Here is a 21,455-nt window from a genome sequence, read left to right on the forward strand (position 1 = left end):
ACGTTAATACTCCACCATCATGGTATCTAAAATGCTATGTAACTTTTACTTGTAAATGCCTTTGTACATCTTCTAAAATAAAGAGTTTGGTGGTAGAAAAACTGGTGAGTGCATGGTAAATATTAAGCTCGGTTTACACAGAGGCATCAACAAACAAATGTAATACAAAAAACTACTAAAAATAGTGTTTATAAGATCTATTTAATTATATTTGTTATGCAAGAGCCTCATTTGATGTGTAACTATCAACATTAAAGTCAAAATCAAAATATATTTTATTATAAGTAGGCTTTTACAAGCACTTTTGAATCGTCATTCATCAAACTATATAAAGTGAAGCTACCACCTACCAGCCTGAAAATCGACTAGTAAGAATTATCGATATCGAATTTATCACAACAAAAGCAATCACTAAATATAAAAAAAAAATTAAAGCATCCAAGGATTTTTCTTGAAGGGGAGAAAACGCGGTAACTCCACGTAATGAATATTTAATTATTATTTTCGTTTTTGAACTTTTATCATAAATTTACTTTATTAATTCGTTTCTTAACACGTTTTTCTACTACCCTTAAACAGATATAAATACAAGTTAGTGTTGGATTTAAGGAAATCTCCGTAGACTTTGAGGAAAAAGAATTTTATTAGAAATTATCACTTTGGTCAATTATACTTGTAAATCTGAAATTATAATATAAAATTCTCCGTGAAAAGAAACGTTTAAATATGATCTTCGTATTAAAAACGTCTTTATTATTATATAATACTGTTTTACTTACGTTTATTATTTGTTTAAGATTCAATTAATTTGAGTAACTGCAAATAATTTTGTAAAGCAATGGCCACACTTGTGCGACACAGTACATTTAGAACATATGTTTTGAAGTTGTTTCTTCCTGCACGAGTGTGACTGTAGCTATACGGAAAATATATCACAGTCGCTTCCCAGGTTCTTTCAATTCTTTACAACTTGTATTTACATTATGTGTATTCAAATTACTCTATCAATACTAGATACATAAAATTAACTCGGAATTTGTGGCTCGTCGAGCTTCAAGTCGCTTGTAGATTGTGCAATTATTGGAAGAACAATTTCAATATTTGTAATGACAATGCTTTTTTTGGAAATGGGTATGTTTATATATCATCTACACAAGGTTTACGGCGCCAGCGATTGCGTTTCGAAACCAATCATACATGGTATTTTAGGCTCGAAGAAAACCTATCGCACTGGAGGTACTCATTGGTAGCGTAGAAGTATATGAGTAAACACATCTGAGCTCTCTTGTCCCTTTAATTTTATTTTGCAGTTTTTGCAGATCGAGCAGTAATTCGACATGTGTTTTATACACGAAATCCTAATAAATTCTATCGACCCGATCTGTGAAACCACCTCAGATTCAACAGTTTCATGAGCTAACCGCTAAATCAATGTGGCAGTTTTTTAATATATAAGAGTAATATAATTAATGTGAAATCATATTCAAATTGAATATTTCAACAAATATTTCATTGTTTAATATTCAGAAACTCGACCATGCGGATTTACTTTCCAACGTGTGAACCTTGCTGTTATAAACAATTTAATTAGTAGCAACTTCGTCAGCTGCAACTCCAGAATTCGAAACTTTGTCTATGAGCGTTGGAAATAATGCAAGGTGACGTTAACATCATAATTGTCTATGGTAAATAAGGTTAGAGTTTCAGATCCAGCTTCATTAAGACAACTTCAAACGAATCTGTGTATTCCTTTACAAGATAAAGTTTATTTATGTTCACATATTTAAAATAAATGAAATATTTCCTTTGTTTACAAATTTAACAATGAGCATAAAATAAGGATACTCTATGCTTTTTGCTAACATTCATGTGATTGATATGTTGGGGAATGTTTGCAATTTTATAAAGTGCACTCGCTATTCCTATTTTTCAATAGATATACTTCCGAGTATTTCGGCTTTAAATATATTCATGTCAGTCCGTTGCAAATTTACAAATATGTGATATATTACTTATAGTCGTGGTTTTGCTACGAGTATTTAAATATTTATGGTTCGTGTTTTATTTCTGGTGCTAGAATCATAATTAACCTTATACAATAAGAGTATATATATATAAATACTTTTTTTTTAATATTAGGTATGAGCAAAAAGGCTACCTGATGTTAAGTGGTCTCCACCGCCTATGTACAATGGCGCCGTAAGAAATATTAACCATTCCTTACATTGCCAATGAACCATTAAACTCGGTAACTAAGATGTTATGCCCCTTGTGCCTGTAGTTGTACTGACTCACTCACCTTCAAACCGGAATACAACAATACTGGGTACTGCTGTTTTGCTGTTTAGCGGTAGAATATCTGATGAGTGGGCGGTATCCAGGTGGGCTAGCACAAAGCCCTACCACCAACTAGAGTATTGGTATGTTCAGATAAGTAAACAATTATAATAATAGTTTACTTGGAAATGGTTTGCTTGCTGTATTCAGAGATAAATAAACGAATAAGAAGCACATCTCTCGATTTGCTATTTTGTAAAACGAATGCTTTCGCAGTACCGAATTTCCCCTTGTATACATTTAACTAAAACAAATTAAATTAATTATAAAACTATCCAACAGTTATCGAAGTAATCATGAACGAATCGGAGTGTTGGGCCACTAATACCACCACCATAAGAGATGAATGCATTCAGCTGAAAGAGTGTTGAGATAGATTAACAGAATCATGGAAATAGATAGAGTGTAGAACTTGAGACGTACGCAGAGATAAATCAAGTATGAATATTACGAGTATAAGGAAGATAGAAAAAAGATAGATAGCCGGTATGAGATAACACGATCTGCTAGAAAAGACAGATAACAGAGTTTGAAAAACATATTGCGCTAATTCCAAATAAAAAAATTAAAGATAAGAAAATTATATCCGATAATAATAATGAATGTAAATAATTATATATTACAATGTTTTCTTTTGATAAGCAAAAAATATTATTATTATTTTAATCTACAGACTCTATAAATAAAACATTTTAATAAATAAACTTATGGAAAATTATTAAACATGTACGAAGCAGTTATATTATGGTCTTGATATCTTAAAGAAAAATAAAGTTCTTTGATAAAGGTTCTAGTATATGTGGCGTCGGGTTAACAATTAAGTATACAAAATAAGATCGTAGCGTGTCAACTAAGCAATACTGTAAATAATTTAATTAGTATGTGCTTTAACTATTTTAATAATTATATGTTTAAAACGTTTTAGATGTTCTATTGTTATGTTTGAAAAATATGATATAGGTAGGGGACGAGTAAATGGGCCACCTGATGGTAAGTGATGACTACCACCACCATAGAAAATGGCGCTATAAGAAATATTAACCATTCCTTACATCGTGAAGAAGGGAAAAAGGCCTACTCGAATACTTTAATTAAATTATAATATTTGACAGGTCTATTGTCAATTTTTTTGTTGTTATGGCTTTTATTTGTGCAAGAAGACACAGATTATTTGGCCAATGTCACGTGCGAGTCTATTGTCATTGAACATCAGAATTCTCGTCTTCCTACTGTGTTATATTAAAAAAAAAACCACCTATTGCTGTCATGAAAATTTTCAAAGTAAGCATATTAAAGTGTGCATCAACTTTAAATTATCTTGTTATCTTTTAAAATGCTCTAAAATCCTCTAAGAATAAGTAAATATTCAATATTTTATCGTTTTTAAATCATTGCAATAACAAGATCTATAAATAATGCTTTTGTAATCGCAAAAGTGTTTGACAATCGTCCTAAATCTCTGCTTAAAGTTTCACACTATTAAATCGTATGAAAATTTCAGATACACACATCCAGACAAACAAAAGCACTCACACATTTACAAATATTGTTAACGTTGATTTTCAGTTCACAGTTTGTGGAACGAAAATTGTTAAAAAAGTTATAAACTTTGAATATGATTATACAATCAACCATGAGGTTGTAGCTCGCGCGTGAACTATGCAGTGTTATAAATAATTTAATTAGTACCAACTTCGACATTCGCGACAACTTCGTTCGCATTCGGAACTTTGTGTATAAGCGTTGGAAGTAATGCAAGGTGGCGTTAATAATATCATTGTCTATGTTGAGTAAGGATTAAAACTTCGTAGACTTGTTCGATAGAACTTTTATGCTTGTTTGTTTGCGTTATTAGTTTTGAGGTGGAAAATTTTATATAAATATTAGCTGTTTCTTGCAGCTTATTCTGGATAAAACCACAGAATATCTGGATTAATGAACAAAAAGTTTGCTTGATACGAGCTATGTTATATGGAATGCTGTTCCCGCCAATTATTTTCTGGGATAAAAATGGTCTTGTTGATCCAGAATATTGGTTGTCATGTCCAGTCTTTCTATAATCAATGTCTTCTTTTTTTAAATGTTTTTTTTTTTTTTAATTATATGCTATATTGTGGCTCTAAATAAATACCGACTGTAATTGTGTTAGCTTTAACACAAAAATATTTTATTTGATAGCAATAGTTAACAGTGAATTATAATTAATACTTGCATGCTTAAAACGTAAAACGGGGAAAGCATCGTTTAGTTTCATGATCTTAATTCATGTAAATAGTTCGTTTCACGCTCGACTGTGAAGGAAAATATCGTAAGAAATATTTGTTCAGTTGATATCCTATCACACGTATTTAACCAAAATTCAGAGTTGGATTCAATCTTTGTGCCTCATATGGGCTCTATAAAAAAATCCACCCCATTATCAATATTTAACACAACGTGGATAGCGAAACTATCTATACAGCATCTATTTTATTAGAACAGATTATTGAAGTGTAAACTTCTTTAGTCGCGTTGGGCACTTTTAGGTAGAGGAAAATCTTACAGGTTCACGTCACCGATATGCTCTTGACAGGCGCAAGCGCGGCGGCCGTATGCTATGCGCGTTAGATGCTATTTGGATAGATGATATCACGTGTTTTCGCGTCACTGACATGCTTAATAACAGTATTATTTTAGTAACTACATCTGATCAATTGTGAAACATTAGTTATTTGTGTTTTCGTTTGATCATTACTTGAATTGTTTAATTGTAGAATCTCTGTGTAGTACAATTTATAGTGAGTACTAAATAAATATACTAATATTTTTAAGACCAAAAATAAATAACAGAAAATTATTATATTAATAATAAATGCTCTAATATCTCTGTTAGGCTTTCAAGGCCAAACCACTGAACGGAATTTTATTAAATAGAGAATGTGTATGAAGTGAGATTTTTTTTAAACCTAACACCTGATGACCAATTCCTAAAACGCGAGCAAAGCCGCGAGCGACAACTATATCTTTTAATAAATAAAATGAAAATTTCGTAGAAATAAAAATTAATTAGTTACTCATATTTTAAAAGATAACATGAAAAAAATGTTTATTCTCAATGTCCCAATTTTGCTGCTCTGGGCACTAGCCCCACGTGCCCCAAGTGTAAATCTAGCGCTGCGTATAGTACTGGGGTACCCTGTGTAAATAAGCTAATCTTCTCTTTAGAAGAAGTGTTTTACCAAGCTGGAGCCTGATTTACGAGTTGTTGCTTAGATTTATTAATATAGAAAGCAAATGGGCATATAGTTATCACTTCTATACATACATATGTAAATGTTTACAAATCAATAAGTGTAAACAGAAGAAATTGTCAAAATATTGACATGGCATTTATGATTTTTGCACAGTATATATACATCTATCACCAAAGTCGTATAGTGTTTGTGATATAAAAGATACGTCCGTAACAGTTTCTTATATTATAAATCACTGTAAGTCAGTTTTCAATGATTTCCGCGTGAAATACGTTAAGTTCACTTTTATGGAATAGCAAAGCTAGTTTATGACAAAAAGGAAAACAAATACCTGCGCGTGGCTATTTGCTTGTGTGACAAATTACAATGTTTCATATAAAAATATTCTCGGAAAATTCTACTTCAACGTGTAAAATTGCCTTTTATATTTAAAACGTTAGAAGTTACGTTAACGTTACGAAATTGTAGCAAAACAGAACCAATGACGATATAATACGTTAATATAAATACCAACAGTAGCTACCATTGCTTTATATTTTATTATTCACGACCCGCTAACCAATAATGGAATGAGTTTTACCACATTAGCTTTATATTTTCCTCGCGCGTTATCATGTATACATTGTCAGAACCCGTAATGATATAGCCGATAAGGCGACGGATCGAACACGTGAGCAGCTCACCCAACACCGTACTATTTACTCACAGCAATGCTGAGCAAACAGCCCGATACATAGTCTACACATATACTAAACATTACCTTTGCTTATTCGACCGGAATATTCAGAGTCGACAAACAGTAGGGAAGCTAACAGCGGCAAATATTTGAGTGATTGCCTGCATATATGACGGTTTGCTGAAGCAAACCTTTATTCTAGCCGATTTGTTCGAATACGCACAATGTTTACGATCAGGTTTTGTCGAGTACCATTTTCAATGAATTCGACTGTTCGTTTATCGTTTTTGTATGCAAACTATATAGGTTCATTAGTTTTGTATTTCATTTAACGTCATTAATTGTATATTACAGATACGTCTTCTAGGTATAGACAGATGTTTTGTTGTTTAGCGGTGAGATAGATGTCTTCAGGCATGAGCCCTGCAATCCAACCTTTTTGGTATTGGTGGACGTGCAAATGGGCCACTACCGCCTTTAGACATTGGTGCTGTAGGAAATATTAATCACTCCTTACATTGCCAATTGGCCAATAACCTTGAAAACCATGATGTTATTTTTCTTGTACCTGTAGTTACACTGGCTCGATCACTCTTCAAACCGGAACACAATAATACTGTGTATTGCTGTTTGGCGGTAGAATATCGGATGAGTGGGTGGTGTGTTACACAAAGTCCTTATTACCAAGTGTTGTTGAGTTTTTCTATCAATAAATATTATAGCAATTAATTTCGATAATCTATACCAATATTATGAATACGAAAGTAACTTTATCTGTTATGCTTTATGGGTAAATTGTATATATGCTTCATTTAACCAAATTTTTGGTATAAAACTAGGTCGAATCCCAAGGAAGAAGTTACTTTTTATACCAAATACTTGACGACTAACATCTAAATCGACTATAATTATATTTAACATAGCTTATTGCACAACATATAAATAAAAGATAGCATAAGAGTTACAAGAAACAATCAAGAAATGGTACACAATGTCAATCGACCTGTGGTAAAAGATTATTTTAAGTGAGGTAACACAAGTTGCACAGGTGCATTTAAATTTGAGAGAAAGGATAATAACAATTACATTAGAACTATTAATTTACGTTTATAAACAATTCAAATAAATTATTTAAAAGTTCAATACATATACATATTTTTATTTAGAAATTGACAGGAAATAATTTTTCAAACGATATTTAAAAATGCTTTAGGATTTCTGCTGCCAAATATGTGTGAGAAGAGCTTTCCAAACTTTAAATTAATTTTTGTCTGATCTGGCTAATTAATATAACGCATGGAATGTCTGTATAATTTCAAAACCAACCAATCTACTAATTTACATAAAGTCGTCAATTTAGAAGAAAGGTTAAATTAAAATATATAAAAACCACATTTATAATATGATTACGTATTCCTTTAACATTTAATGGTATTTACATGCAAATTGTAAAAACGATTTTTTACGAATTTATTCAGTCGGGGAGAAGCAGTCGCATTTCAACCCAAAAATTCTTTCCAAGAAAATTGCAGAGCAAGTCAGTTGCAGTAAATATTTGAATTGTAGAGCGGGATTGGTTTGCTTTCTACGTATTCAAAGACAGTGTTTACATCGAAATATAAAAATTCTTTGCGATCTGAGAGTCAGTCGATTTACTAGCACAGCTAAGAAACTTCAGGAATCACAAGATAGAAAATGGATAGATAGTGAATTATTACAAGCTTTCTACTATATATTCGTTGTATTCGCTTTAAATATTTAACAATCGGCTTCAGGAATAATCACATGCTTGAAATCTTTCAAATCTAATTACAAAACCTTCACATCAACAACTAAATTAAATTTTAAAATAATTGACATTATCTAAATAAAATCATTGAAAATTGTATATTCTTATAACAAAGAATTGAATATGTTCACTGAACCGTAGGTGATCCATAAAAAGCTTTTGACAGATTTATTCGTGATTAATGTCGAATATCGTTGAAAACATGGCGACAAAATTACTGCGTAAAATTACATTTCCAATATAATTTTGCACATCTCGAAATGCGTTTCGTGAATTTATTTTATTCCTGAACATAATTTATGACGTTAGCATAATGGTGGATTGCTTTTGATGGACTTGTTATTATGTATTAACTGTTTGTAAATCCAATTTAATTTTGTTTTAAATTTTGACACTGAACATACAAAATAGTACGAAATATATGACATTATTATTAGTGATTTATCTTTATTCACATTATAAACATTGAAACTTATACTGGTTTAAACTTATAGCGATAAGATATTTTGACGGCTTTCAATTAAAGTATATTGTAAATAAATAATTTAACTTACCTGAAGATCGGTCTCTGGTACCAAGAACTGAAGCAATTTGAGGACGTTCCTCGTTGATAACTAGTTCTGCCTGTTCGCTGTAAACTGAGTGGACAGTAGATATACAGGTCAGCCTCAACTGCCCTCGTTCGAAGCTGTCTGGCCTCACCATGAAGGACAGCTGACTTATTGACGCCACCTACCAAGAAAAAATTAGATCCTCACACTAATGTTTTTTTTTTATCCTTAAAACTTTGGACACTTTTTACAAAGAGTTATAATTAAAGTAAGCTAATAAAGAACGTGGAATTGAGCATTTAATTTTGAAATTTCATCTAAGTTTTATGTTTGTCTTAAGATAAATACTCGTAAACTCTGTTTGTTGTTTTAAACTTTGAGTAGTTAGGGTAAGTTCGATCAGTTCGGTGGTTTCCACAACTTGAATATTCGATTTGAATAAGCACATCAAATATTGGTTAGTTATGATTTTATGCTTTCTGGCAATTTTGTTTATATTAAATGCAATTAACATTTTATATTTATTACCTTTTTAGATGACTCCATTGTTGGTGATGGGTCTGTGACTTCATCATCTAATGCAGCATCTTGATTCCGTGGAGTGGGAAACATTACGGAATCCTGACTTGGTAGGATTTCACCGTCCTGTATAAACAATGGAAGATGTTATTAACTGCAAGAAAATAAAACAAAATGATGCATAACATCAGACTTATTTTGGATTTTTTGTAATTATTTCCTAGATTTTTATAAAAACTGTGGTTCGACCTTTTTAAATTACAAGCTTAAAATGAAGCGAAGTTGAATAAAGAAAGCGGAACTTTTCGGGGCTATCGTAATAATTTTATAGCCACTCATCTTTTTCCCAACAATAAGCACATTATCCGCGATAATGAATATGTTCAAGAAACCGAAATGATCAGGAGCGAAAACATCGTTTGTTAGCACGATCATTAATCAGTGTCTGGGACCAATTAGAGTATAATAATTGTTCCAAGAATCTCGATTTTCAGAATATTCCCTTATGCGAATTAGTTATGAGAATCCTTAAATTACTTTTAGCTATTGTTTATTTTCAGGTTTTAGAATTAAGTCTAACATGATTGATTAATAATCGATTTATGGTTTTGTCTTGAAATTATATATTTTCTAAATTCTCTTATATCTTAACTTTGTAAGTTTTCATTTATCAAATTAACGAATGGCGAGTTAACTTTGAATATATACTTTCAACTAATTTGAGGAGTATTATTTTGTAGTAGAGTTTACCTGCACGGTATCCACAAATGGACCAAAAGCTTTCCATGGACTGAAAATTATGTTACTGTTTTCATCACCCGGGGCTGGTGAGCTTCGACTTGATTGTGGCAAATCAATAGATATCGCTGGGCTTGGCAATATTCGCTGCTGTATTATTGGCTTGCCTTGAATCTGCAACAAATTGTATCAAATATTATCTTAAATGATGTTTTACGAATTAGATTTGTTATTTGAACCGTAAAAATTTTTTATGGTATCAAAAATTATTCAATATTAGTAAATTTACTGAATCAGACTTGAATATGAATCACTTTTTGGATTTTTTTTCCATGGATAACTTAGGTTATTTCATTTTATTTTTGCTCATTGATAAAATCTCTTAAGCTAATGACACGTAGACAAATTCATCTTGTGTATCCATTTCTGGTTCACTCTAATTATATGGATATTATAAATGTGTTTTTTTTTTCTTTTTCCTCAGCGCTCGACAAGTGATAAATTGAAAACACAAAAGCGTTTTAAAATCAGGGTTTCTTGTCTCGAAACAGTTCGGTTGATATCTATGTATTCTATCTACTTCCACTGGGACATGTGAGTTCATTTGTTTATTTTATATTCTTTAAACGCATTGCGTTAAAACGTAAAATATATCTCATTGAAAATTTTATTCTTCTTTAATATCTTTGTACCAAAAAATAAAGCAATTTAAGGAAATAAAGTTATCTGATAGTCATATCTCAGTCATACTTATTATTCAACATAAACGAAATATAAATATAACGCAAACAGTGTTACTGTGATTCCTTTTCTGTCAGAGCAGTTAAATTATGAAATGCACTTCCGCATGAAATTCGGTTGACGCATTCCTTAAATATTTTTAAAAGTAAAGGAATTTTTTATGTGTTATTATTATCTGTCTCTATAATATATTATATTATGTATTTGTATAGTGTTATATTTTATTTACACATCGAAATAAATGTAAGAGTGTACCGGATCCGACTGAAAGGGTATGGTGGGGAACTGAAAATTTGGCCACACGTTGAAAGGGTTCCTCCCACACAGATAGACTGGGGGGGGGGGGTGTTATAAGGGACTCACCGGTACCTACAAAGTCCCAGGTATGCCCCCGCTCACTAAAAAATCAGCGGTGAAGCGGGACAGCAAGAGATCGCTCGTGCAAGCTACAATGACGACCCGAACACATTGATGCTTTCTTAATCTTAAGAAATGGATTATGATTGACTAAATAAGAATATGTATAGATTACTGACTATATGTTAGATACTGCTTAGCTTTACCTATACGTTAAAATATAATTATAATACTTTCTAGTTATGGATGAACGAGTACTTAAGAGTTTTCACGCTTAAAAGAGCTCACTCAATCTTAAATATTTTTGTATAGAATTTGTGAAATATGTCTTTTTTTACATCGCACATATTTTTACTACTTTTCTTTGTGAAATATTCGTAAATACAAATATGTCTGTAATGTCAAATTGTTTTGTAGAATTGAATACATTGTCTCTAGAACGGTGGAGGTGAAGAGGTGGTTTTCAAATCCTGCTTAGGAACAAAATAATATTATTGTGCTTTTGCCAAGAAATATTTTAGTAAAAACCCAAAATTCGGAAGTTAGCATTTACATAGTCATGCGACATTATAGGGCCGTACCTCAGAAAGCATCGAACCTTGGTAATAGGCCCGTAGTTTTTTTGTATGTGTTGGATTGCCATCCCGCCGCATTATAAGAGTCGTGGAAAAGAGAGTATGCACGATTTATAATATCTTCAACGAAGCTATTATCTATCCCACATAAACATCCATTAATCCGAAAGACATTTTATACAAAACCCACAGAAAGTAAAAAAAGGTTCCACTTCAAATTGCTATTAAATATAAATTTTATTACGAGTAATGTAAGAACCACGAAGACCAGATACTTCACGTAATAAAATATAGAAAGCGTTTCAAGGTTAGAAAAAGTTTTTCCTAATTGCAATTTCTCGTTCGTAAAAGACATGTCCCACATTTGAGTCACCTAAGCTTAAATAAGACGGGAATCGAAGCGCAGACAAATAATATATGAGGACGTTACAAAATTCCATTACAGTTAAGACTCTCGGGACATGGGACGAATTGTACTCTTATTTTAGAAAAATAGTGAGTGTAGACTGCGTAAGCTATTGAAAGGTAGCATTCGTGTTTTCTATTTGTTGCAGAAATATATTTTATTTTATTATCGTAATTATTAATTGAATTGTAGATGTTGCTGTTATTATTGTTATTATTACTGCGGAGACTACGGAAAATTAAAATGCTTCGATAAGTTGTTAGAGATACGCCATTTTTTTTGATAATTATTTACATTTCAGTAGCGTGAGATTTGATCGTTTAATAGTAGTATTATTATTTAAAACAACTTGTTATTTTCATTTAACATGTGTGGATATTTTTTATAGAACAAACAAGGTTATATATTATCTAATTTTAAAAGTTGAAACCATTGAAAGGTTAGATTATTAGTTACGCACATGCGGCAACACTAGTAGGCTAACTAGGACATACACATTTTAAAACGACTGTGATTCTAATTGGGACAACAAAATTGTACAAGCATGTTTCTTTTATTTAAAGATTCTTAAGAATATCAGCTTACAAAGGCTCTCGAAAGGTTAATCGAATGAACGATCAAGTTTTATCGCGATCAACTTCAATAAATATCTAATTTGATCGAGTTACTTTCGCTTTGTTTGATATAAAGTTGATCGTATTATTCTTGATAGTTTTTTTTAGTTTCATTTTACTCGTTGCAAATTACATGACAGTTGTTTAAGTAATAGATTAAATCAAACCCGTACTTTAGAATCAAAATTTAGTATACAGTATGAATAAAGTGTATTATTATATGTGTATTGTGTGGAAGGTTGAGGATGGTTCATTGTTAAATTATATATAATATGAGGGAGTTTAAACAAACTTGTTTTTTTCATAATATAAATGCATCTGATTGTTACTTGTATGGTTGTCTGTAGGAGATTGTATAAAGCGATAAGGCCCTTTTGCACACTTTTATTTTTATGTATAACAATATTTATAATAAGCGAGAGGAGAACTTCTCGCTTTCCTGCAAGTGATATTTGATTTGACCAATGAGCGCGGGCGGTACTAGAGTTGGCCATCAAATGGTACCAACCTATTTATGGGGAAGATATAATTATTTCTATATCTTCCCGATGTGAGATGTCAGATGTTACGAATCATATGCATTACACGAATAGTATCAATGCCAAACGACGTGACTCTCTCTCATGACATTATGTTCCTCTCCACCGCTCACTGCTTCCGTGTACGTGTGTGACACGTGAACAACGTACTTAATTGTTGTGTAAAATTAAAATAATAAGAACGTTCATTACTTTGGTAACGAAACTCAATGTTTTTATCGATTCAGCTTCATATTTATTTATCGGTTTTATTTAATTGTAAATTCTTTCAATAACCATAATTACGACGTTTCAACGGAGATTTAATTTGAACAGGGTCCCGTAACGGCTTCATTCATTTTATTCTTCTGAAATTGATTTTAAATATTACGCAATTCAGTAAAAATGAATGTTATTGGATACTTCATCGGATACCTTTTTAGTCGAGTGCATTTGAGAGCAGTCATTAATATTGTTTTGGCTACTATGGGAGAACTTGCTATCGACGTTGCAAAACATGTGTGGTACAGGCACTATTATGCATTTGCCCCTGGTCCTGTATAAACAGGTTGCAATATTGTTTTATATGACGGATCTATGATGTATGCTACGTATATAGGCATAACCAATGATAAATGAACTTGGAAGTATATGTATATAAACCAAAGAGTAAAATAGTAGTTCGTGAAATTAATTGCTGGGCTTCCTCTCTTATATTAAGGAAAAGATTTTTGAGCTTACTACAGGGTATATGAGTACAGGGCGATATGATATGAAAATTAGTCTATTAAGAAGAATTTGTTTCTTCATCTACAAGGTAGGGCGGACATTTTTACATTATTTTTTTAATATTGGTGGACATACTAATGGTCCATCTGATGGTATTTAGTGCTCATGGATATTGGCACTGTAAGCTAACAGGTTATGTCCTTTGTGCCTGTAGTTACACTGACTGACTCATCTTTCTAACTTGAACACAACAAGATTGAGTATTCCTGCTTGGCGCTAGAATATATGATGAGTTATAACATTAACGAGTATATAGATAATATCACGCATTAGGAAAGAAACGGATAGAAAATTGTATAATGGTGGTTTTTCAAATACCTAATGTATCATTGTAAAAACATACTTCGGAAAAATCAAAATCCCGATGACTTTCTTCGGCCGGTTCATCTCTAAATAAATAAATAAATATTGGATAACATCACATACATTACTCTGATCCCAATGTAAGTAGCTAAAGCACTTATTTTATGGAAATCAGAAGTAACAATGATACCATGGACACCCAGACCCAAGACAATATAGAAAACTAATGAACTTTTTCTACATCGACTCGGCCGGGAATCGAACCCGGGACCTCGGAGTGGCGTACCCATGAAAACCGATGTATACACTACTCGAAAATGGAGGTCGTCGCTAAAGTGTTACTTTCCGAACCAGTAATACAATTATTACAATCAATAAGAAATTGTAACGATTCCATATTGACTAAAGATATTTGAATTTCGGTGGCATCTACACGTCTATGTAGTGGGTGTGAACAAAATTCTTCCACCAAGTAAAATATACATTGCTATTGTTTTAATAAACGCTATAGATCATTAATTATTTTTACATATTTTTACATTAGCAGCCTGTAAACTTCCCACTGCTGGGCTAAGGTCACCTCTCCCTTTGAGGAGAAGGTTTGGAGCATATTGTTGGTGGAATACACATGTGGCAGAATTTCGTTGAAATTAGACAAATGCAGGTTTCGGCACGATGTTTTCCTTCACCGCCGAGCACGAGATGAATTATAAACACAAATTAAGCACATGCAAACTCAGTGGTGCTGCCTGGGTTTGAACCCGAAATCATCGGTTAAGATGCACGCGTTTTAACCACTGGGCCATCTCGGCTCTCATTAATTATTTACAATTAGGAAAATAGTCTCCATTACACTGTCTTGCTTGATACCAAATATTGAACAATTTTAGATTTAGAGTGATTGTCCAGCCGTTTTCGACGTTTACAAATACGTTTAGATATGGTACCAAGTTTAGTAAAAGATGATCGTACGACGTCGTATGATGGAGTGTTGTCATCGGTCATAGATCTCGGACTTGAGGAAAATCGGCTTATAGCGAGCGAATAGTGATGTCATTGATAGATATCGATAAAGATAACCTTATTTTTTGTGTAACAATTTACTGAATTGAGTGATAACTTTACATCATAATAATAGAAAAGAAAAATTGTAGGCATAAGTTTACCTCTTAAGAAATTGGAGCAATACATCTCGTATAATAAACAAATCGAGTACCTATCATGTGGACCAAATGGAAATAAATATATTAAAAAGAATAATTAAACGCAATCTATCAGTACACGTGATAGAAGCACAACCTTTCGTTTAAAATTATTATACTAGAATCATGTTATGGTAGAACCATGATTGGAAGGCAACTAATCCTATACATTTTTATCAATCTAATTCAATCCTTATCACCTCAGTTATACAGCTTAAAATCAAAACATCACGTTATTACGTCATTACGAAATGTGTTTTTTTTTTATTTAAACCCAAATTTCAAGCAAATTACTGCACTCCAATCGTCCTGAATATATTACAGCAGCGTTAGCAAGGTTAATGACAGTGGAACTGAAAAGAATAAAATGGAATTAGCAACACAAAGACCCGAAACGGACGCGACTAGAATAAATTTCTCATGCATGACTTTCTACCTCTACGCGTTAGGTTTGCGCTCAGAATTATAACCGGAACTATGAAAAATTTATATAGATTTTTTATTTTTCGGTAAGTAATGCGCGGGAAGTTTTATACATTTATGTCGCGATGAATTTGAACGGACGGAGTATTTTGTAAGGACCGGTTTTAATTTGAATTGCGATTTTATTTTATCTTATATGTATTATTTTACTGGTGAATTATGACGAAGGAACCGTAACGTAACCGAGATTATATACGTTTAAGTTAACGAAATTTATTACGTTGCGTTACTATTATTGTTCATTGAATGCTTTGTTCACAATTCGACCGCTTATAATCTATCTCAGTTTTTCATAAACTAACCGTCCCTACAATTTTACGGTGATATATAAACGCTTGTTATAAACAGTATTTTAATGAACAAAATGAATTTAATTTTCAAGGTTGTAATTTATTGAATTTGCCTCTTTTTTTTTTCTTACCAAATGACCTAAGGTAAAAACTTAAATATTAGAAAGTAGGTTCTACTGAAAATACTGGCACTAAAGATCAAAATCTACTCTTTTCTACCAATTCAATTACATTTTACGTTTATAACATAGGTTATTTGAGTTTGTACGAACTAAATTAAATATTACGACGTAATATACTTGTATATATATATTTTTTATTACTGTTTTCATCGATTTCGTCAATTAATTTTCGAGTTCATTTTTTATTATTACAAATTTTCATACTTCATGGTTTTATTATATTTTTATTAATATAAATAATTATATAATTATCATGTAGATACAGATTAATTATAAACTATTTAACGAATATCTTAATACGAGTGATCTAGATACAAGAAATTAAGCGTGAATACCGTCAACGATGCATGCTAAGGATAATGTAGATAGATTAAAGGAACTGGAAATTTCATCTCTGTACATCAATACTCTGTATTGTTATAATATAATTATGAGTGAATCAGTCTCATCACAGTTGCAAGACTTATGTTAGGCTATAATGTAATGTTTGATGCACATTGCCGGTAATTTGAGGAGTAGTTTATATTTCTGGCCTGAGCCGCAGACTCCTAGGGGCCCCTAGGCAGGCCAAGAAATGGAAAAAAAGGTTTTAAATTATTTATTTTTCTTGATTAGGGTGCTGACTTAATTTCATTCTATAATTTTTTTAATTATATTTTAAATTGCGTTGTGATACATAAAATATAATTTAGGAAGTAAAGAGGCCTCGAGAAGCATCGTCGAGGGGTCCCAACATGCAAGAACACGCCTCGTGTTTTGAAATAGGTTTCAATATATCATATTATTATAAAAGGAGTAGTGATTCGCAATTTACTCGCTTTAGATTTATAATGTTCAACACGGAAAACTATTAATCCGATATTAATGTTACTATTATATAACAATATCTAATAGTATCAATGTTTATTTGTCGCATATTTGTGATACGATAAATCTTTATGAGAACGTTATTGAAGGTAACAACCTCGCTCTAAATGCGTTTATTGTGAATGCTGACAAAATTATAACTGATATTACATGTTGTAAAAAGTATATCCAATAATAAAATGTAATCTCAATCCTAACAAAAGTTGCATGCATGCATTATATTTGTCTTATTCTTTCGAATTAAATATTGATAACAGAAAGAGATTAATCGATGTGCAATTAAGCTCTTTACAAAAATGATTTCAGCTAGCAACAAAAGTTTGATTATAACTTAAATAATCAAAATATATTTAAAATATAAATACAATTTCGTAGAAGTTGAGTATTACTGTGTTGACTACTATACAGATAAGTTAGTGCCTCCGAATCATAATAATGAAAACAAGCATTTATATTAATGTAGCGCTCAAAGTATAAAAAGAGGGAACATAATTAAATAACGCTATTTCATTTTTATGTCAATGAACAGAAAAATGAGGACAATATTGAGAACCAATAATAAAACGGCTCTTAAAAACACTCATACGCTTTGACACGAAAAGACTGTCTCCCATAGCACATTTAGGAGTTATGATATCGTTTTCACCCCGAATATAATCATATTTCCATTATTAAATATCTGTGTTGATATCTCCTATCTGGCTCGAAGTTTCGCTTCGCACGGCCTCCTCATTCGTATGCTCACAACGGCTTTTATATCCAACATTACTCATTCGATTCTTTATTTTACTATATACTCGTCTGTGTGTTTATTTTATGACTTAATATACAACAAAAACTTATTTTAAATTATTTGAAAATATCCTTTAAAAATTCCGTAAATTTGTTGGTATGTTTTTGTAAACATCACACGGATGCGAAGTTCAAGTAATCCTCACGTATATAGAACTGTTTCTTCACGATCAAAGTCCATGTTATCTAGCATTGAGATGCTTACCGTTTAATCTTTAATTTGAAGGCTCCACAAAAAGGTATAGTTAGCTTGTTCACAAAGGTTGGAAAGTTCCTTATCATTAAATAGCACCCTTTTACAAACTTTCGTACACAAATAAAACTTTTCAGCTCCCGCACACCTTTGCCTTGTTTTACTGTTTTGCTAACAAATTGTTCTTATTCGTAAGATATCTGACTATTTTCTCGTTTATCTGATTCAATTAAGTTTTAAGAAGGCTTATCTTTATGGCAATTTATAAGAATTATTTGTTATTTTCGCATTATAATATTTTTCTGTAGACTATTTTGTAACACTGAATAATACTTGAGGAATAATTCGTTTTATTTAAATTTAGAAAAACATAGTTTCAGGTTCACCGCTCATTTCATTTGATGTTCTTTTATAATTAATTTCTTGGATGGCAATGGAGACCAACGGTATATATGGTAGTAAGCTTACACGTTACGTTGGATGAAATTCTACCTCATGAAGATCGACTATATGTAAAACCAATTTTACAATTGACATCGTCAATACACTGCTAAGTTTTTGACTTATTAGTCAAAATATTTTTTATATCTCAGTAGCCTGTACTATTTTATTTACCTTTCAAATCAAAATAAACCAATAGAATCGGTAAAACTAATGGTGGGTGGTGGGTAAAACGGAAAGCACACAAACGTTCTTTAACGGTATTTAAACCTTGAACAGAGCCGAGATGGCCCAGTGGTTAGAACCCGTGCATCTTAACCGATGATTTTCTGGTTCAAACCCAGGCAAGCGCCACGGAAGTTTCATGTGCTTAATTTGTGTTTATAATTCATCTCGTGCTCGGCAGTGCAGGAAAACATCGTGAGGAACTGCACGTGTCTAATTTCAACGAAATTCTGCCACATGTGTATTCCACCAACCCGCATTGTAGCAGCGTGGTGGAATATGCTCCATACCTTCTCCTCGTAGGGAGAGGAGGCCTTAGCCCAGCAGTGGTAAAAAATGTAATGTAATTTGGACCTTAAAATAGAAACATTTTAAACGTTTTCTGGGATCCTTTTGTAAAATTTTAAGTACTCCACAAAAGAACTACTTACTGTTTGGTCCGGTAACGTGATTAACAGATTTATGCTAGTTACTTGTAATATTAGCGTGCACGTCGAAATTTCTAGAAAAATCATTTATATTTTTGCGTATATACTTTACACTATCAAAATATGGAATGAACGAAATAAAATGCCAAAAAAATTCACTAAAATCACGAGAGAAATTTCCAGAAACAGATATAAAGGGACTTAGTTAATTATTATCAGTTAGTGGGAGATAGAAATAAATTTCACTTTGTTAAATTTTACTACACCCTAACCGACTATTCAGACCTTCCAACCCCCGTATATTGTGATAAAGCCCATGAGTAAGCCGCGTCCCATATCTCTTTGTTGTTTGTGGCAGTTTATTTATTAACTGGTCTTAGCCTGCGGCGATTCTCACGTACGTTCGATATTTACTCATTTGAAATGTCATTTTGTATGCGTCGAATAAATCTGTATTTCGTTAATTATTTGTAAATTTCTTCAGTCTCTATCAAGGACAAACAGACAAGTTTATTTATTTACGGAATAATACAATATTTGATATAAAATTTCGTTCCGACTCCCCACGGTTAAAATTTATACAAATTAACAACTCCCATTCTCATCTTAAAGTTTAATTATTATAAATTAAAAAAAAAACGCCTTGTTTGTGAGCGCCAAATTTTTAGTCGGAAATTTATAGCTTTGGAGATCTCGTGAAGAAGAAGCATTTCTCTTATTTAAATTTCCATGATTAATATAAACTAAATCAAGTATGACAATAAATCAAAATTTTCGTAGATAATTTAAAAAAAAAACATTAGTAAAAAAGATCTCATATAAAGCTTTTAAAACATATAACCAGTTCTCTTATAAAATTAGTATTAAGTAAAATTTTGAAACTTATTCAACAATTCGACGTTAATAATATAAATACTTTTTGTGTTTCAGTTATTTCTCGGTAAAATTCAAATGCTAAGACGTCAGCTTTAATTATTAATATTGTATTTACAGTTATTACTTACGCCCAATGTTACTATAATAATGTAACAATGTAAAGTCTATTCCAACCACATAAGAAAATAAGCCCAAATAACAACACTTGACATCGAATTAAAATATCATTGGTCGAAAGGTTGAATATTATATGTCCTTCATTTTGGTTTTGCGAAAAAATGTATTAAAACTTTGGAACTGAAATTAAAGTTTAGTATTATATTATAAATATAAAAATATATTCAGCAAGAATTGTAAGTTTTATATAATATGGTTGATCTATTGGTAAATTTCATGGAATACGTAAATAAAGGTTTATCTTCACTATTTCTTCGACTGGAATAGGCTGTAGGTAGTTTTACGTATAAACATTTTAAATATTAATATTGTAAGTAAAGAAGATACTACACAGATATTATTTTTGTATCCGTCATGTGTTTATATTAAATGATTTAAATTTGTGTAAAATTTGAAATTTAATTGATATTTCAAAAAGTAACTACCGAGTTTCTTGCCGGGTCTTCTAGACGGTAGGTAGCTAGGTAATAATAAATAAACTTTGTAAAATGATGATTCCAAAGTTCATGTACGAGCCAATTTGGATGGAGTATATTTTGATTTGATTTGTTTTCAAATGTCATAAAGAGAGACGAGGGTAGACAGATGTTCATTCGTTTTTTAGAACAGATAGTGTTAAAAAAATTGAAAAATTCCCGTTATAGATATACGAAAGAAAAATATGTTTTATATCGAACATTTTAATTTTATTTACACCGATTACACAGTGGCAAAACACATGAATCTTACCCGAAGATTGCTGGTATATACGGTCAAGTGGCGATTGAGTTTCCATGTGCCATATTTGTTGAATTTACTTGGTGGTAGGGGTTACGGAAGCCCTTCTGGGTAAGTACTACCCGCTCAATACGTAAAATTATAATTGAATGCTGGCGAAACATATTCAAATAATCTATTATAAAATCAGATGGACGAACTTGTGTATTCAATTGCATATTTTACGTATGTTAACAATTGTTTCATATAATATTGTTAGCAAATATTTAGACACTATATTGTTTTATCAAAGTATACATCCTGTTGAGCCTGACTGTACCTCAACTTGAAATATAGAAGCAAAATAAAAAGTTTGCGAATTGTTGTGAGCGATTCGAGAATGTGCATTCGTGTTGTAGCAAAGATTTCTCAAGCGAAACACGTTCTGAATAGGATT

The 21,455-nt window shown here is 31.6% G+C and overlaps 1 protein-coding gene across 1 annotated transcript in view; it reads right to left on the reverse strand.

Moving 5' to 3' along the window:
- LOC125064099 overlaps positions 1-21,455 on the reverse strand; it is a 290,773-nt gene that overhangs the window by 35,215 nt on the left and 234,103 nt on the right. The window contains exons 6-8 of the mRNA XM_047670889.1: positions 9,856-10,017; positions 9,115-9,231; positions 8,590-8,767 (exon numbers count right to left, since the gene is read on the reverse strand). Coding sequence (XP_047526845.1) covers positions 8,590-8,767; positions 9,115-9,231; positions 9,856-10,017 — 457 coding nt within the window. The remainder of the gene's footprint in view (positions 1-8,589; positions 8,768-9,114; positions 9,232-9,855; positions 10,018-21,455) is intronic.

Source organism: Vanessa atalanta, chromosome 5 (genome assembly GCF_905147765.1).
Source record: "Vanessa atalanta chromosome 5, ilVanAtal1.2, whole genome shotgun sequence".
Lineage (NCBI taxonomy): Eukaryota > Metazoa > Arthropoda > Insecta > Lepidoptera > Nymphalidae > Vanessa > Vanessa atalanta.